The 15915-nt window shown below is 64.9% G+C and overlaps 2 protein-coding genes across 2 annotated transcripts; both read right to left on the bottom strand.

Moving 5' to 3' along the window:
- Positions 1 to 2940: 2940 nt before the first annotated feature.
- LOC136127077 (uncharacterized) lies at positions 2941 to 4117 on the bottom strand. The gene is given in 3 exon segments (XM_065882491.1): positions 2941 to 3416; positions 3419 to 3639; positions 4113 to 4117. Coding segments are annotated over 3 exon segments (702 nt in total).
- A 743-nt stretch (positions 4118 to 4860) lies between these two features.
- Positions 4861 to 13220, bottom strand: DUSP8 (dual specificity phosphatase 8). Its single transcript, XM_065882826.1, has 6 exons — positions 12990 to 13220; positions 11434 to 11572; positions 7119 to 7285; positions 6427 to 6586; positions 6154 to 6277; positions 4861 to 5905 (listed from the first exon to the last, which is right to left on the bottom strand). Exons 1-6 carry the CDS (start codon positions 13218 to 13220, stop codon positions 4861 to 4863), a joined length of 1866 nt encoding a protein of 621 aa, XP_065738898.1.
- Positions 13221 to 15915: the final 2695 nt, after the last annotated feature.

The following is a 15915-nucleotide window of genomic DNA, read 5'->3' as shown; positions in this document are numbered from 1 at the left end:
CCCATCCATCCATCCATCCATCCATCCACTCTCCCTCCCATCCACTCACCACTCATTTATCTACCCACTCACCCATCCACCCACCCCTGTAGTGTAAATGCCTGATAATTAGCTTTTTTGATTGTAAAGTTAGTGCCTGACACTAAGCTTTTGATTGCTAAGGCATTCATTTCAATGACATCTATCTGGGGCTTCCCTGGTGGCGCAGTGGTCGGGAGTCCGCCTGCCGATGCAGGGGACGCGGGTTCGCGCCCTGGTCCGGGAGGATCCCACGTGCCGTGGAGCGGCTGGGCCCGTGAGCCATGGCCGCTGACCCTGCGCGTCCGGAGCCTGTGCTCCGCAACGGGAGAGGCCACAACAGTGGCCTGCGTGCCGCACAAAAAAAAAAAAAAAAAAGGGCGTGTATCTGGAATAAACACAATGCCAACTACACAGCTAAAGAGCCAGGCCGCCCCACCCGTGAGGGTCCCCATGAAGAAAGCCCTGGGTGACCCAGATAACTGACCCCTTGTGTGACCCCGTGTTTCCCTTCCCTTATTCCCACTCTTATGTCTTAATTTACCAATAAAGAGTGAACCCGCGAAACCCTAGGCACCCCCCGCTCGAACCCAATACAAGCAGAACCCCAGGCCCACACTCTGTCTCTCTCTACCGGTGACCTCTCTGTGTGACCCCAGGCGTACTGTGTACCTTCAGGCCCGGTAGTTAACCTTGTTTTTTCAAAGTTCCCTGATGGTCGCTGCCGAGATGTGTGCCACCAAATGTGTGTCCTACTTATGGGGGCGTCCACAAGTAAGACAGGCCCAGGCAGGGGCCGTAGGCATCCGTAGCCCATGGCATCGCTGTCTATAAGCTGAGGCCAACCGCACACAATCCCATGCCACCCATCTACCCCCACCCCCGCATCCCAAAGCCATCAAGTGCCTAAAGCCCTTGGCCTAGGGGGGAGACACAGAGGCAGAAGCAGGGGTGCCTAGCATCTAGGAGACCTGGTGTGGTGGGGACCAGACTGTGGTGGCCGAGAGCAGGGGGGAGGCCAGCCCCCAGGGTTCAGATCTAGCCTCACTACCTGGCTTGTTCAGCGCTTGGGCAAGTTGAGCCCTGGGAGCCTGGGGGATTCAGAGTCTTCGGCTGGCCCCAGGGCCCCTGCTGGGTACCCCACCTCCCTCAGGGTTAGGTACTGCTCCAAATGGCCGTCAGCTTTTTCCAGTCCTCCTTTCATTGACTCCAGGGGGCTGCCAGAGTTATAAATAGATGTTCTCGAGCTAAAAATAGCCTTGCCAGAGAGGCAGTCGGTGTTTCTAGCTTTCGGCCTCTTTGAGGACTCCTGCAGATGCAGGCTTCAAGGACCCTACCTCCTCGGCAGCCCCGGCCCTCCCGGCCTGGCCCTTTCACATTCGCTTGCTTCTTGAAATCACACATTTACTACACACGCGTGTGTGTGGTCACAGGTCTGGCCGGTGTCACTGGTTTGGGCCACCTGCCTGCTTGCAGAGGGGGAGGGTCCCCAGGATAAGCAGGCCAAACCTCCAGAAGGGTCAGACCCCTTGCGGGGAGGTTGCACTGCATTAGCCAGAGGACGCTGGGGCTGAGGGCACAGACCTGCTGGGGAGGCTGCCCAGAGACTTGGGAGGTGAGGGTCCCGGGAAATGCTGAGAGTGGGCGCCTGGCACAGAGCAAGCGCTCAGCATGTCAGAGCCGTTGTTATAGTAACGGCCGGGCAAACTTTGGAATGGCCCAGAGGAGTCAGGTCTAAAATGTGTCCCGTGAGAGCACTGCACGGATGCTCGGAGCTGCAGCTGTAAACACACGTGGGCCGGGGAGCCTCAGCCCCGCCGCACTGACACTGCAGTCTCTACAGCCCTGGCAGTGAGGGAGGGAGGCCTGCAGGGGGGCGCTGGTGCCAGGGAGAGGAAGCCGGTGGCTGGGGACACACATCAGTACTTCCCACCAGGTACCCTTGTGTGCCTTCGGGCCTTGAACCTTCAATAAGTAATTTAAACAACAGTGTAAAAGCCAGTTGTAGACACTCTGTATAGCTAGACCCCCATTTCTGTTGGGAAGGCAAGCTGTGGTGTGGTACGTACGTGCGTGTACCCACACACAGCTCACGCATGCACACACACGGAGGTGTGCAGGGAGCTGTGGAACTATTCCCCGTGGTTATTTCTGGAGGGTGGGGTGGGGGCAGCTGAGGGGCAAAACTGAGTCTCCATTTTATACAGTTCTAAGTTATTTAAATTGTCAGCAGCCTGAAACAGCAAAAAAGGCCATGCTACGTCGTATACCTGCCCCTCCGCCACAGCAGGCCAACTGGGTTCTGGGTTCGGGGCTCTGAGCAGTGAGTCGGGGGCAGTCTGACTCTCCAGGCCCCACACCCCAGCCTCCTGGCCCCAGGAAGCCCCTCTACACCACCGCCCACCAGCCCAAAGAAGGAGGCAGCCGGAGGCGTGGAGAAAACATCCATCTCAGGATTTATTACAACACGTCGTTTCCAAATACAAAAGAAGGGGACAGGACAGGGATGAGAGAGCGGCCGCACTGGGAAGGGGTTCTGAGGTGGGGCGGCCCCGTCCAGAGGGACCGGGAGCCATGCGGGGGGACCTGCCACCTCTCCTCCGCTGGACTTTCCAGCAAATAATAGGAGGGGGCCGGGTCCATTCTGGGGGACCCCTGATGCCGGGGCACTGGGCCGGCAGGAGGGGTGGGAGGGCCAAGAGAGACTTGGAGAGAGCTGGGGCCCTGCCCCCTCCCCTCCCTGCCTGGGACAGTGGGTGGAAGTGACCAGGGAGGGGCTCTTGCCCGGTGCCCAGTGCCGCCAGCACGGGGGGCAGGGGGCGGCGGCCGAGACAGGACCTTCTCTCATCACAGCTGCTCACTTCGACCAGCATCTCAAGAGCAACAGCCTCCACGCGCCCCAGGACAGAAGCCACAGGGGCTTCAGCCCTGGACAAGGACGGAGGGAGGGGAGAACGGGCCGTGGGACCTGCCCCCAGGGTGGTGGGGCCCAACCAGTGGCCCTGAGCACTGTCTCCTGGACAGCTTAGGGGTAGGGCGCGGAGCGAGGACCAGTGCATCCTCCACACCCGGGGTCACCTCAGAAACACAACGCGATAGACAGACAGGAGGCAAATTTACATAATCAATAATAATAATAATAATTAACCAATAGTAATAAATAGTTAAACCTCTAGTCCATAGATTGCAAATACAACAATGATAGCTTATGTTCTTGGGGGACGGGGTGGGGACAGAGGGAACAGGAACAGAAATTTTGTTCAAAGGGGGGATGACGGGACATAAGGCGGGGGTCAAAAGAAGAACAAGTAGAAGAAACAGCTAGAGGGCAGCTGGGGGCAGGCACGCCCCCCCCCCCCCCCGCCCCACAACACCTGCCTGAGGACTCAGTCCTGCCCAGGCCACCCCTTCTGCCAAGCCCCTGGCCTCTCCCCAAGGTGACCAGCCCCCACTCCTGGACACTCTAGGACATCTGAAGGTTGGGGGACACCCACTCCTGCCTCCCAAAGCCTTGGGTCCCACTGACCGAGGAGGGGTAGCTGGGGCTTTTCTCCTGCCCTCACCCCCAGGCTGGCCCACCTGGGCCAAAAAGCCACCTGGGAGTCGGGACTGGCATGTCACCTTGAAGATACCGGGGAGGCTTCAGAGGAGAGGAGAGGGGTGTACAGGGGTCTCTCTCCTCCGAGGTCCCTATGGAGGTTGGGCAGACGTGGGGGACACCTCCTGCATCTGCTCACATCAGGGATATTTACGTGGAGGCGGCCCTCCCAAGCTAAGGCCCCCACCCCCGGAGGCATATGGGTCTGCCAGGCGCTGACTGCCCCCTCCCTCTGCAAGGCAGCCACTCCTCCTGGAGGGACCTCCACCTGCAGAAAAAGCCCCTAAATCTATCTGGCCCCTCTGACCAGCCGAGCCAGCACTGGCGGCCCAGCCCCTCCAGCCTGCCACCCCCTGGGGCCAAGCTGCCCCTCCTGCTGGCTCTCCCACTGGCAGCTGGCGCTAGGGGGCACCCCCAAAGCAGAGGAGAGGGCAGCAGCCTCCCCTCGGGCAGGGGTGGGGGCATTCCACTTGCAGTCCCTGCCCCGTGGACCCACGTCATCTGACACTCGGGAGCCCCCTTCACCGCGCTCCTCCCCTCTTCCAGACCCCAGTCCTCTGAACACCCTGGGCCCCCAACACCTGCCAGGCAACGGGCCCGGGGCCATGGGCGGTGGGGGTGCCCTCTAGGGCACTGAGACGTGGCGCCTGGAGCTGGCCGGGGGGCTGGCGGTGCCTCCTCCGCTCCCGGGACACCTCCTCCCACCCATGGCTTTGGTGAAGGGCCCAGAAAGGAGCAGAGAAGGAAGAGGGAGGAGAGGAGGTCGTGGGGCGGGGGAGAGGCGGGGAGGGTCTGCGGCTCAGTTTGTGGCAAAGGTTTTTTCATCTTTTTTTCCCCTTATGTAAAAAGTGCACGAAAGCTTAGCAGCCTCTTTGCAACGGTCAGCAGTGTTTCCCGGGGGAGGGGGGAGGGGGGAGGGGGGAGGGGGGACCCCCAGGCCTGGCACCCCAGCTTGCAACTGCAGGTGGCTTCATATTGCTTAGAAACGTGGGCTTCAGTTTAAATACCAGACAGTAAAAATAGAGCTCCGAGGACCGCCCGCACTGTTACCAAGTCATTGCCAGAATGAACAGCTTCAATAAATAAAAAATGGAAATATTTACTTCTCGATAAAAATCGCAGTAAAACCATTTACCTTTCATTGCATTATATATAATATGTATTTATAGCGGGCCCAGCCGAGGGAGGGCAGCGGAAGGGCTGGGGGCGCCGGGTCCCCGCGGAGGGGCCGCTCCCGGCCGCGGTCAGGACACCTCGATGACCTCCGCACTGCCCGAGAAGCTGGCCTGCTTGCCCAGGGCGGCCCGTTCCTCGCCGCGCGCGCGCCCCTCCACCATGCCCTCCTCAAACTCCATCTGGCAGCTGCGGCGCTTGAACTGTGTCTCCGGGGCCGGCTCGTCGGGCCAGCCGGTCCGCGCGTCCCGGGCCTCGGGCCTCGCCGTCTCCCGCCGCCGCAGGTCGCCGCCTCCCGCGCCCGGCCCGCTGGCCCGGCCGAAGGGTGCGAACCGCGCACCGCCCGCGCCCTGCGCGCCCTCGGGGCTGCAGCACCAGGGCCCGTCGGGGGACGGTGTGCCCGGGGAGTCGAGCGGTGGCGCCCAGCCGCCAGGGCCGGCCGGCTGGCTAGGGCCGGGCAGCCCGGGCGCCGACAGGGCCGAGAGGCCGAGCCGCGGAGTCTGCCGGGCGGCGTCACCGAAGTTCAGGCCGAGGCCGGGCGCCGGGGAGCCGGCTAGGGGCCGGGGCCGCCGGCGGAGCCTGGGGCGTGGCTCAGGCGGCGCGTCCGGGCTGTCGGGGCTGGGGGAGGGCAGGCTCAGCACGCCCCCCGATGGGCTGTCCAGTTTGCAGAGTTTGGAGGCCTCCCCGGGGTCGGGGGGCCCGGGGTCTTCGGGCTGCCGGCTCGGCGCGTAGGCCGACTTGATGTCCAGCGAGAAGGAGCGCTTGAGGCGGTTGGTGTCCTGGAGGCGGTCAGAGGAGAGGTGCAGGCCACGCAGGCCCTGCTGCAGCGCGCTGGTGGCCGGGGCGGGGGCGGGGGTGGGGGTCTCCCCACCCCCCACCTGTGCGCCCTCCCTGGTGGTGGTGGCCGCTGCGCTCCCGGTGGCAGCACTCTCTGAGGTAGGTGGTGGCAGCGGCGGCAGTGGGGCGGCAGGGCCCGGGAGGGGCTCCGGGGTCCCAGGGTGGGACGCCCCGTCGCCCTGCAGGGCGGCCAGCAGCTTCAGGCTGCGTTCGTACTCCAGCAGCTGGCCCAGGAAATTGAAGTTGGGCGAAATGGACGGGCGACGGTCCTTCACGAACCTGGGGCGAGAGCCGCTCAGTGGGGGCAGGGCTCCCACCAGGCCAGGCTGCCCACCTGACTCTCCCCTGCCCCCACTGCCCACTCTGGGGCACAGAGCTGACGTGCAGACCCAAGTGTGCCGGGGCTAGGCTCAGGCCCCCATCCGCAGCTGGGGCAGCCAAAGGTGGGTGCCCTTCACTGCTGGGCCCATCCAGTGGCTAGTGGTCGAGAGGGGAGGGACCAGGCCCAGGAGGGAAGGAGGGGCTACCTGTAGGCATCATCGGAGGACATGCCCATGGTCTTCATGATGTAAGCGATGGCGATGGTAGCAGAGCGGGAGATGCCGGCCAGACAGTGGACGATGACTTGGCAGCTGGACAGCTTGGCTTTATCTGAGGGCAGGGAGACCAGGTGAGGGCTGGGGCTGCAGTCCTTCCCTGACCCCAGGTTCAGGACCCCTGGGACACAGCACTTCTGCCCTCCTGGCCCCCTGCTTCCAGCCCTCCCCTGGGGCTGGGCAGGAGGGTGCTGTCCACCTCACCGATGAACTCGATGGACTTGTCCAGCCAGGGCAGCAGCTTTTCACAGTAGTTGTCATTGATGGGAATGCGCAGGAAGCGGCTCTCACAGATGAAGTCAGGCTTGGGGCAGGAGTTGCTGGCGTTGAGGACGTAGCTTATTCCGTTTTGGGTCATCAGGTCCTGGGAGGGTGGGAGAACAGGTTGCAAGGGGGTGCAGCTGGACAGGAGGCCCGAAAGCTGGGATGCTCTCGTGGTGGGAGCCTGGCTCCTGGAGCCTTGGGCTCGGGAGCCTGCAGGCCCCATGCGGGGAGGAGGGGAGAGTTGGGGAGGGGGTGGTGAGGAGGCTGGCGGGCCCTGAGAGCCCCACCTGCGGCCTGGCCTGCCGTAGGCTCCCAGGAATTTTACGGCTGGGCTGCCTGGGCGGTGGCTTTACCCTCTTCCCTCGTCACCATTTTTAAAACACGGGGTTCTTTCAGGGCTGGCCAGGGGCCCAGTGACATCAGCAGTTTGGCATGTGGGCTGCACTGCCAAAGGGGCAGGGAGTTGCCTCTCCACCCAGCCTGGCCAGGCCCTGCCCGAGCCCTGCTCTGGTCCTGCCAGGCCCCCTTGGGTCCTCCCGCGCCCCCAACCCGTGCTTCCCCCACACCTGTGTGCATCCGTCATTCCCCCAGACCAGCCTAGGAGCTGCTTCGGGCTCCGGCGGTGCACGCACCTTGTTCAGGACATCCTTCTGGGAGCCCAGGTAGAGGTGAGGCAGGATGCGGGTCAGGCCCACGCTGGGCACGGGCAGGCAGGGCTGGGAGAGGCTCATGGGCAGCAGGGCAGCAGGCTTGCCCTCACAGAGGCCGGGGAAGCAGGAGGAGAAGGTGGCAAAGCCCCCTGCAGGAGGAGAAGCGGAGAGACGTGCGTCATGGGGTGGGCCGCCTGGAGCAGGGGAGCCAGGCCACCCACCCACCACCGCGGCTCAGCCACACCCACCCGGACGCCCAGCCCAATCGGCGAGCCTCTGGCCTGAGCACCTGGTCTCCGTGCTGGTACTGGAAGGCCATTCTCATCGCAGCAGGGGCGTGGGCCGGCACATTTACATCACCTGCCCCTGCGCTAATTCCTCCTCACGCCAATCAGGGGCTGGCCTCGCTGAGGACGCCGCTGTGATGCCCATAAAAGTCAGGGCCCATAAAAATGATGGGCCCTGCACGCGCAGGGCCCACAGAGGGGCGGGCTCAGAGGCCACGGGGGTCTTCCTGCGGGGGTATCACCAGCCCCTTCACACTGTGGCCTGGGCCAGGCTGGGCCTTCCTGCCTCTCCCCCTGGGCTGATGCAATCCCTCCCTGCCTCCAATTGGCCGGGAGCCCCGGGCCAGGCTTGGATGCCAGGACCGGGAGGCAAGGGCTTCTGAGGGCCAGCTCGCCCCCCCACACTGGGCATGACATCACCCACTGGAGCTGGCACAGCCAGCAGGGGCATTTGCGCTCAGGTTACGGCTCCATTCCACCCAGCAGGGGACTACGGAGGAGCAGAGGCTGGGCTGAGAGCTGGGAACGCTGGGGACCGGCAGCGCGCAGGCCACGCGCTATACACGTGGCTGGCACGTGTCCTGCAGCCTTTCCCGCACGTGTGCGCTGGGCCAGATTGGTGGAGGGAGACCCTCCGCTGGCCAGAAAGGGCTGAGGGGGGCCCACGGGCACACGTCTGACTCTGCGAGTGACCGTGGGCCTCGGTGTCCTGGTCCTGTGCGCCCCAGGCATTGTTGTGAGGCTCAGGGAAGAGGACCAAGAAACCACTGGGCCAAGGCCTACCCCATCCCGCGGAGGAGGCAGGGGAGCCAGGCAGGTGCCCTGTGCTTTCCTGCCCTGCCCCACAGACACAGCTGGTACCAGAGACCTGGCTGATTCCGGAGGACAGAGATGCCTGGTGGCCTCAGCCTTCGCCCTGGTCCAGCTCGGTGCCCAACTAGAATGCCTGACGTGTGCACTCCCTGTGCCCCCAACAAAGGCTTGACCTTGGGGGGGGCCACAGAGGTGGGGGACCTCCAGGCTAGGGGTGTGGAGGTATAAGCCTTGGAGGGAAATGGGTCCCTTCCTCAGAAACCTGCTGGCTGGACAGGGAGAGGCAGGTGACTGGCAATGCCGTGGCTCTCAGGTCCCCAGGAGGGGAGGTGGGCTTAGCTGGGTGCCAGGGTGGGCCCCAACTCACAGTCCAGAGCCAGGGGCCCCTTGGATACTCCTGCTGGAGGACAGTGCCCGCTGGGGACGGGCAGGGTCTGCACCGTCTCTCCCAAGACTCCTATGTCCCGGTTCCCCTACTCTCTGCGCGCTCAGCGTCGAACACAGACAAGTATGGAGGTGGGGGAATTCCATCAGGAGCCTCCCACCTAAAGAGAGTCTCAGGGCAGGTGCAGAGACCTGCCAACCTTTGCTGCAATTCCTGGAACCCCCAGGAACCCCCTCCAGGAAGAGCCAGGCAGCTTGGGGTGCCCCCTACAAACCCCCTGTAGACACCAGGTCTGGTAGGGCCTGAGACTCCAGTCCTTCCGCGATTTCAGGGCCACCCCAGGTTCTAGGGATGGATGACAAGGGAGGGTGCCAGCAGCCCTGGACCCTCTGCAGGTCCCCCAGCCCGGACTCTCAGGGCCTCGCCGAGGGCTCTCCAGGGCACCTTCCTTCCGGAGGGACCCACCCCCAACCCCCTGCTCTCTCTGCCTTGCAGGTCGGGGGAAGCCACACGCAGCTCCCAGGCTTCACAATGAAACCCCGAACCCGCACAAAAGCGCACGTCCTGGGAGGACTCCCGGCCCCGCCCGCCTCTCCCACCGCGCGCCTCTCCCACCGCGCGCTCCTGCTCGGACCGGGGCGGCGCGCCCGGGAGCCCCCACCGCCCCGCCGCGGTCCCAGGCTGGGGCCGCACCCACCCTCCGCGCAGGGGCTGCTCCCTCCGCCGTCTCCGACCAGGGTCCGAGGGCGGCGCGCGCGGTGTGAGCCGCCTGCGGCGACATCACCAGCCCGCATTCCGCAGGGACGCGCACCGGGGCGCAGCCGGCTTGGGCAGGACCGCCCTCCGCTTAAAGGGCTAGGCTCCCTTTCCCATGCCCGCCCCCACCGGACGTCACCAGCGGAGCAGCTGTGGGGGGAGGGGCGCGGCAGCGGTCACGGCAGCCGGTTCTGGACCCCGGCACGGCCCGCCCCCACGGCCCTCTCCAGCAAACCTCGATGTCCTGGAGCTGCCTTCTCTCTGGCTGTGCCCCACCCACGGAGGGGGCCTGGTCCTCCCTTCTGGCTTCTGCAGTGCTGGTGACCCCCGAGAAGAGACTCCCTTCCCCTTTGTGGGCGGGCGGCATCCCTCTAACCCCCTCAGCCTTGCCCTGCCGTTCTCACTGGTTCAGGTGGGCACCGTGGGCCAGGCCAGGAGGCCGTCCCCAAGTCCGGGTCCTGATTTGGTGTCACTGTGAGCCTTCCTCATATTGTGGGGGGTCATGGCTTCTCCCTGGCTCGGCCCTCAGAGAAATGGGAGCGAATACTCTAACCCTGCAGGGTAAGGCAGTGCTTGCTAAGGCTGAGTGAGCCAGGTGGGGCACGGCCGGGTCCCAGGTGACCCCCCTCAGCCCCCCAGGGAGACAGACCATGAGAGGCTCTGGGCTTTCCCTGGACAGCCCAGGGGTAAGGGAGGGCGCTGCTCCAGTACCCTCTTCTCAGACTCCCAGAAGGGCCTCTGGTTGTCACTTCTGGCTGAGGCACACGTGCGTCCACACACACACACACATACATACACAGGGGCTCCCATCTGGGCCCTGGGAGGGTTCCCGTTCTGCCCAGGACCCCTGTAAAACTGCCCCCCTGCTTGGTCCCCAAACTGAGCCCAGCGGCAGTGGCTAAATCAGAGGATCTGCATTTCCGTGGCTTCTCGTTCCCAGAGTTCACACACACACACACACACACACACACACACACACACAGCCAGATGCAGACACCCTCTGACCTCGCAGAGCCGGGCATGCAGAGCCCTCCGTCCCGGACACGACGCACGTGTAGGGGGCAGCACGCACTCGTGCAGCCCCTCCTCTGAGAGGTCTGCCCAGAGCTGCCTGGCTCCTGCAGCCGATGGAGCCCGCCTGCAGCCGCCCCTCTCCCCGCACATGAAGGCCAGCCTGGTGCCCACCGACCAGCACCCCCGTCTGTGCGCAGTAGATGCTCAGGGCAGGTGTGCTGAGTGAACCGGAGCATCCCACCAGCTGTGTGGTGGTGGGGGTGACGCCAGGGTGCCCCCCCACCCCGCCTGCTATGGCCCTGGGCAACCAGAGGCCAGGGGCACCCAGGCAGGGAGGCCACATGCCCCTGGGACAGGCCCTGGGCTACCTGGGCAGGGGGTGGATTCTGCAGAAGTATGTTAGCCACTGCCTGCAGGAGGAAGGAGTGGGTAAGAACCACAGTGCAGCCTGCATGCGTGCGTGTGTGTATGGGGGGCTGGCCAGGCTGCTTCTGGGGAATGGGAGGCCCTGTGGGGACTTCCACTCGCCCACCAGACAGCAGTCATGATCGAGCAGGCTGTCGCGAGGCCACCTGTGCCAGCTGGAGTGTTCAGGGGACCCCCCCCCCCCGTGTGGGACAAGTTCTGGCTCAGTGCCGTGTGTGCGTGTGTGTGTGTGTGTGTGTGTGTGTGGCGTGTGGTGGGGTGGGGGTGGTTTCCAAGGCAGACCGGGTCTTGGCCTAGATTCCTCCCCCATCTCCCCTGCCCCAGGCCTGTGTCGGGGGTTCCCTCCTGTCCCCCTCTTCACCTGCTGGTGGTGGGGATGGGCCTGTGCTGGAGGGGGCTCTGAAGTGTGGTGGCCCAGAAGAGGGGTCCCTGGAGCCCCTGAGAACTCCAGAGTTACGGAGGTTCATCCCCACCAGGCCCCCACTGCCCCAGCACACACTGGTCTCCGGGCTCAGAGAGGAGAGCAGAGGCAGAGCCAGAACACGACTCCTGAGACAGACCCCCCCCCCGCCCCCGCCAAGCTGCCGGCGGCGGGGAGAGAGGCCTCCAGACGCACCTGTGAGGATGGCCACGCTGTCGAAGCAGCCGTCCAGCTTGCTGAGCAGGATGGAGAGGAAGCTGTCTGCGGCCAGCACGCTGGCGTCCCTTGTGCTCTGGTCATAGACCACCACGTCCTGCGGCTCCGTGGCCTCCACCTGGGGGCCAAGAGGGCAGAGGTCAGGGTGGCCGGGCACCCGCCAGCTGCCCCACCCCCTGCTGCCCCTGGTCGGGCGATGGAAGGGAGGGGCTGCCGCTTGGGTGCCCCAAGGGGAGTGGGGGCAGGCACCCAGCCACAGTTCACACCTGGACAGGTGTAAATGCCCACAGCCACACGGACAGACCCTCGGAGCGGGGAGGGCCAGGGGGACACGCATCCCCGACGCGGCCGAGCCCGGCGTGCGCACTCACACGAGTGAAGGTGACAGACACGTGGGCCAGGCCCGCGTGGAGGAGACACGGGGACGGCAGTGGGGCTCCCGGCGGGTGCACACAGGGGCCAGGTGGCAGGCGCGCAGGGAGGCTGAGGGAAATCAACTCTTCCTCAGGGACCCGGGGGGCACACTTCGGGGGTTCTTAAGTTGGGGGGGCCTTTGGGTCTGGGCTCTCCTTTCCTCCCCAGCCAGTGATGGGGAAACTGAGGGCTACAGCAAGACCCCTCCCCCCAGTGATCCAGGCAGCAGCAGCAGGAAGCGGGGGTTCCAGCTGCCCCCGCCCCTCGGATGCCACCGGGGCCCAGATGTGGAGCAGCTCCCGCTCAGATGGCAGCTGATGCCCCGCCCCCCAGGCACACTCAGCCCTTAAGCCAGCTGAGCTGCCAACCCTGGGACAGATGATGTCACCGGCAGCCAATGGGAGAGCGCCCTGGCCGGGAGTCCTCGCTAGGGGTTATTAATCACTGGATTCCCCTCACGGGAGCCATAGAGAGCCGGTTCTGCCCTTGGGGTGGGGGGACTCCCATCTGGGTCCTCTCACATCCCAGCTCTGCACGGGGTTAGGGCCTGAGACCAAGACCCCTCCCTCAGGCTCTGGGCTGCCTGGCGGGCCACCCCTCCCCCACTGGAGGTGCCACTGCCTTCCCAGGTCACGGCCCAGCGGTCCCAGTCCCTCCCCAGTGCGGACTCAACACTCCTTGGGAATAGAGACAGGATTGTTCTCTGCAGGTGACCTGAGACATTCTTGGGGGCCACAGAGAGAATTCCGGGTCCTCAAGACTTCGGAGGGGAAAGAACAGGGGGCTGCGGACATGAGCTGTCTGCGTGAGACCCTCGGCCACCGGGCCCGTCCTCTTCCAAGTCCGCCCAGCCATCAGAGTGCGGGCCGAGTGGGGACCCAGACGGGGTCAGTGGCTCTGGGAGGGAAGGAAGGGGGGACGGGTGTTGAACCTGTCAGCGGAGGGCCTCCCTGGGGGGAGGGGCCTTCTTGTAGCCCTAAGAGGGAGCGGGGAACTGCTCTACAACGGCTCAGATTCCAACCCTTAGGAGCCCAGTTTAGGTTCGAAGGCAGAGGAAGGGGAACTGCCCCAGCCCAGGCCCCGGAGGACCCTGGAGGGGATGGGCGGGCACGAGGCGGTACCTGGCTGCGACAGGTGGGCTGGATCAGCTCCGCGATGGTCACCTTGCCCTGCTGCAGTCGCCGCTTCACCAGCTTGGAGCAGCAGATGTTGACAGAGCTGAGCACATGCCAGCTGTTGTACTCCACGAAGGAGCGGCTGTCAATGACCAGTGGGCCCCCGGGCCCACCCCGCAGCAGGCTGGCCAGTTTCTTGGCATCCATCACCTTCCGAGGGAGACGGTCCCCGGCCATGGCGTGGCAGTGGGCAGTGGGGAGGGGTGAGCCCGGGAGTGAGCAGGGGCCGCTCCCACTGCCCGGGTGTGGCCTAGGGCTCCGAGTGCCTGGGCATGGCGCCAGACCTGTAAGGACAGGCAGACTGTGAGCGGCGCTGCAGGCCCCGGGGGTGGGCATCGGCAGGGCCGGCCTCAGAGGGTCTGGCGGTGGAACGGATCCAGGGGCACCGGAGCGTTTGGGCCTGACGTATGCCCGTGGGGCCCTCCCTCCCTCTGGCTCCTCTGTGCAGGTTGAGCTCCCTGACCCCTCTGGTCTCGACTCGGGAGTCTGTGACCCACGGAAGGGTGCTCGGGAGTGGCCCGTCCACTGCTGCACCCTCCCGGTCAGGGCGCCAGCCTCTCAGCAGGACACGGCAAGGCAAGTGGGGGGCTCACGGAGGGAAGGGCCTCGGGGCTCAGGCTGGGCTGGAAAGGCAGGACGAGGCCTGAGGGTCCCTCTCCTGGGCCCTTGGGTCCACGGACCCTCACTCGTTCCAGAACACCTCATTCTGCCCCTGCATCTCCTGTCATCCCACCCCTGGGATGCAGACCTCTCCCCAGTCCGGCCTCCACATCTTCCCAATTCCCCGCACCCAGGGCAAGGCAGGGTCCGGAACATGCCCCCACCCTCCCCCACTGCCAAGCCCTCCCGTCTGTCCCTGGCACACCCTCTGTCTCCAGCCCCCGCAGCCCGATCGCGATCGCGGCATAAGCTGATAATCCGGATGGGTGGGGGGGGGGGAGGGGCTGCCTCCACGAGGCGATGGAGGCAGAGGCCAGGGCGGGGCGCTGGAGGGGGTTCAGGAGTGGAGTTCTGTAGGCCAAGGTTTAGGCATGCCACGGGCCAGCGTCCTCTCCTGCAGGGGTGACAGTGCAGCGGGACACCCCAGGCACAGCAATGGCCGGGGGTCTAGCGGGCCCCTTTTGGGGACCAGTAGGTCCAAGGATGGGGTGTGGTGGGGGGCACCCGAGGACAAAGGTCAGTGTGGGTGACCCGCATGTAGGACCCCCTGCTCAGGGGTGCCCAGAGGGAGCAGGAGGTGGGTGGGCACACGGGGGCTCCAGAGCCTGGGCGGAAGGCCCCTCCCACAATTTGTGCCAAGCCTCTGCCACCCCCGTCCTACCTGCCAGACCCATCTTCCCTGTCACCTGCCAGGCCTGGCCTTTCTCTAGGCACCCCCAAGCCTCAGAGTGCCCCCCGGAGGCATGCAGCATCAGGACGATGAGTTTGCTTTAAAACTGCGGAAACTGAGGCTCAGGGAAGGGGTGGGATCGACCCGATTAATGAGACTGGACAGAACCCGGGGCGTCCACGGCTGCCATTCACTCAGGGTCTTCCCTCTGCCACATCCCCAGCCAGCTTGGGGGTGGGGGAGGCCGGGAGACAGATGCTCCCTCCAGGGACCACAGAGAGGGAACCCCCTCGGCAAGCCCCCAGCCTGTAGCTGCAGAGAGGGTTGGGGTGCGGCACCTGAGGACCCTCGTCACCTTTCAAACAGCAATGATGACACTGGGGACAGCTGCCACCATCTCTGGACCACCCCCTTGGGCGAGCTCCTAGGCTGGGGAGGGGGATGGCGAAGGTCACAGAGGTGCAAGGCAGGTGGGGACCGGGCCCGTGTGGTGTGGGCAGCCCCAGGCTGGGCCACCGGAGCTGCTGACAAGGGGGTTGCCAGGATGGCCCTGGACAGTGCTGGCGCCTTGGGGTCCCGTTCACAGACACCCCACTCCTCAGGCGCTCCAGCTCAACTGCGGGGCAAGGCCTGGGGGTGCAGCTGGGGCTGCTGCCCTCCTGAAGGCCACGCCAAGCAAGTTCCACAGCCACAGGGCCTGCCTACTAAGGGGGTCCCTGCCTGTGTGCCAAGGGGTCCCCAATTCGATTCCTGTCTGAGCTGTTCTGAGACGCTTTTCCTGAGTTCTAACCTGAATCTTGTCAAGGCTGTGGCAGGCCGTGGCCACCAGGTCCCCTTTTACACACTGCTCCTGCAGGCCTGGGCAGAGCTTCCCACCCTTTGATGTGGACCACAGCCCAGTTCAGAGGCCCAGGACCCTGACAGGGATGCAGTGGGCTGGGGACACCGTGGGCCAGAGGGTCCTATCCTCATGGGTTAGGTGGGGGTGCGCTACCTCCCACTGAAAACAACAGAAGCCAAATGGAACTTTGGTGCGGGGACAAGGGAGGGTGAGGGAGGGGGAGAGGCCTTCGCTCTCCCCGTGGCCAGCCGGTGCGCCTCCCGCCCTCTAGTCCTTAAATGACTGGAGGGACGTGGAGAGTTGCCCACTCCACAGATGGGAAAGGAGGCTAGAGGAGGGGCAGGGAGGTGAGGTTGGAGACCCAGGGAGGAGAGTGGGGGCAAGGCTGGAGGGGTGGGCAGCTTGATCCCAGGCCCAGTACCTGGTCCCCGCCCGGCCGCCGCCTCCCAAGGAACCCTCCGGCTCAGCCCTATTAACCAGTGTAGTATTGTTATTTGCAGCCGAGGGGGACTCATTAGCAAGTTGGCACCTCCGTCGTCTCCATGGCAACAGCAGAGGTGCCAGGCAACCGCTGCTCCCGCGGCAGCAGCACGGAGCAGCTCGCTCTGCAGAGCCAGGTCCCCTCCTCGTTCGCTGGCTCCCACCCCGCTCCACCCCGCAGGTGCCCAGTAGCTGGGCCTGGACCACCCCCAGCCAGGCCA

This window comes from Phocoena phocoena, chromosome 8 (assembly GCF_963924675.1).
Source record: "Phocoena phocoena chromosome 8, mPhoPho1.1, whole genome shotgun sequence".
NCBI lineage: Eukaryota > Metazoa > Chordata > Mammalia > Artiodactyla > Phocoenidae > Phocoena > Phocoena phocoena.
Note: the sequence above shows the minus strand (reverse complement) of the source record. Positions and strands in the feature narration are given on the sequence as shown.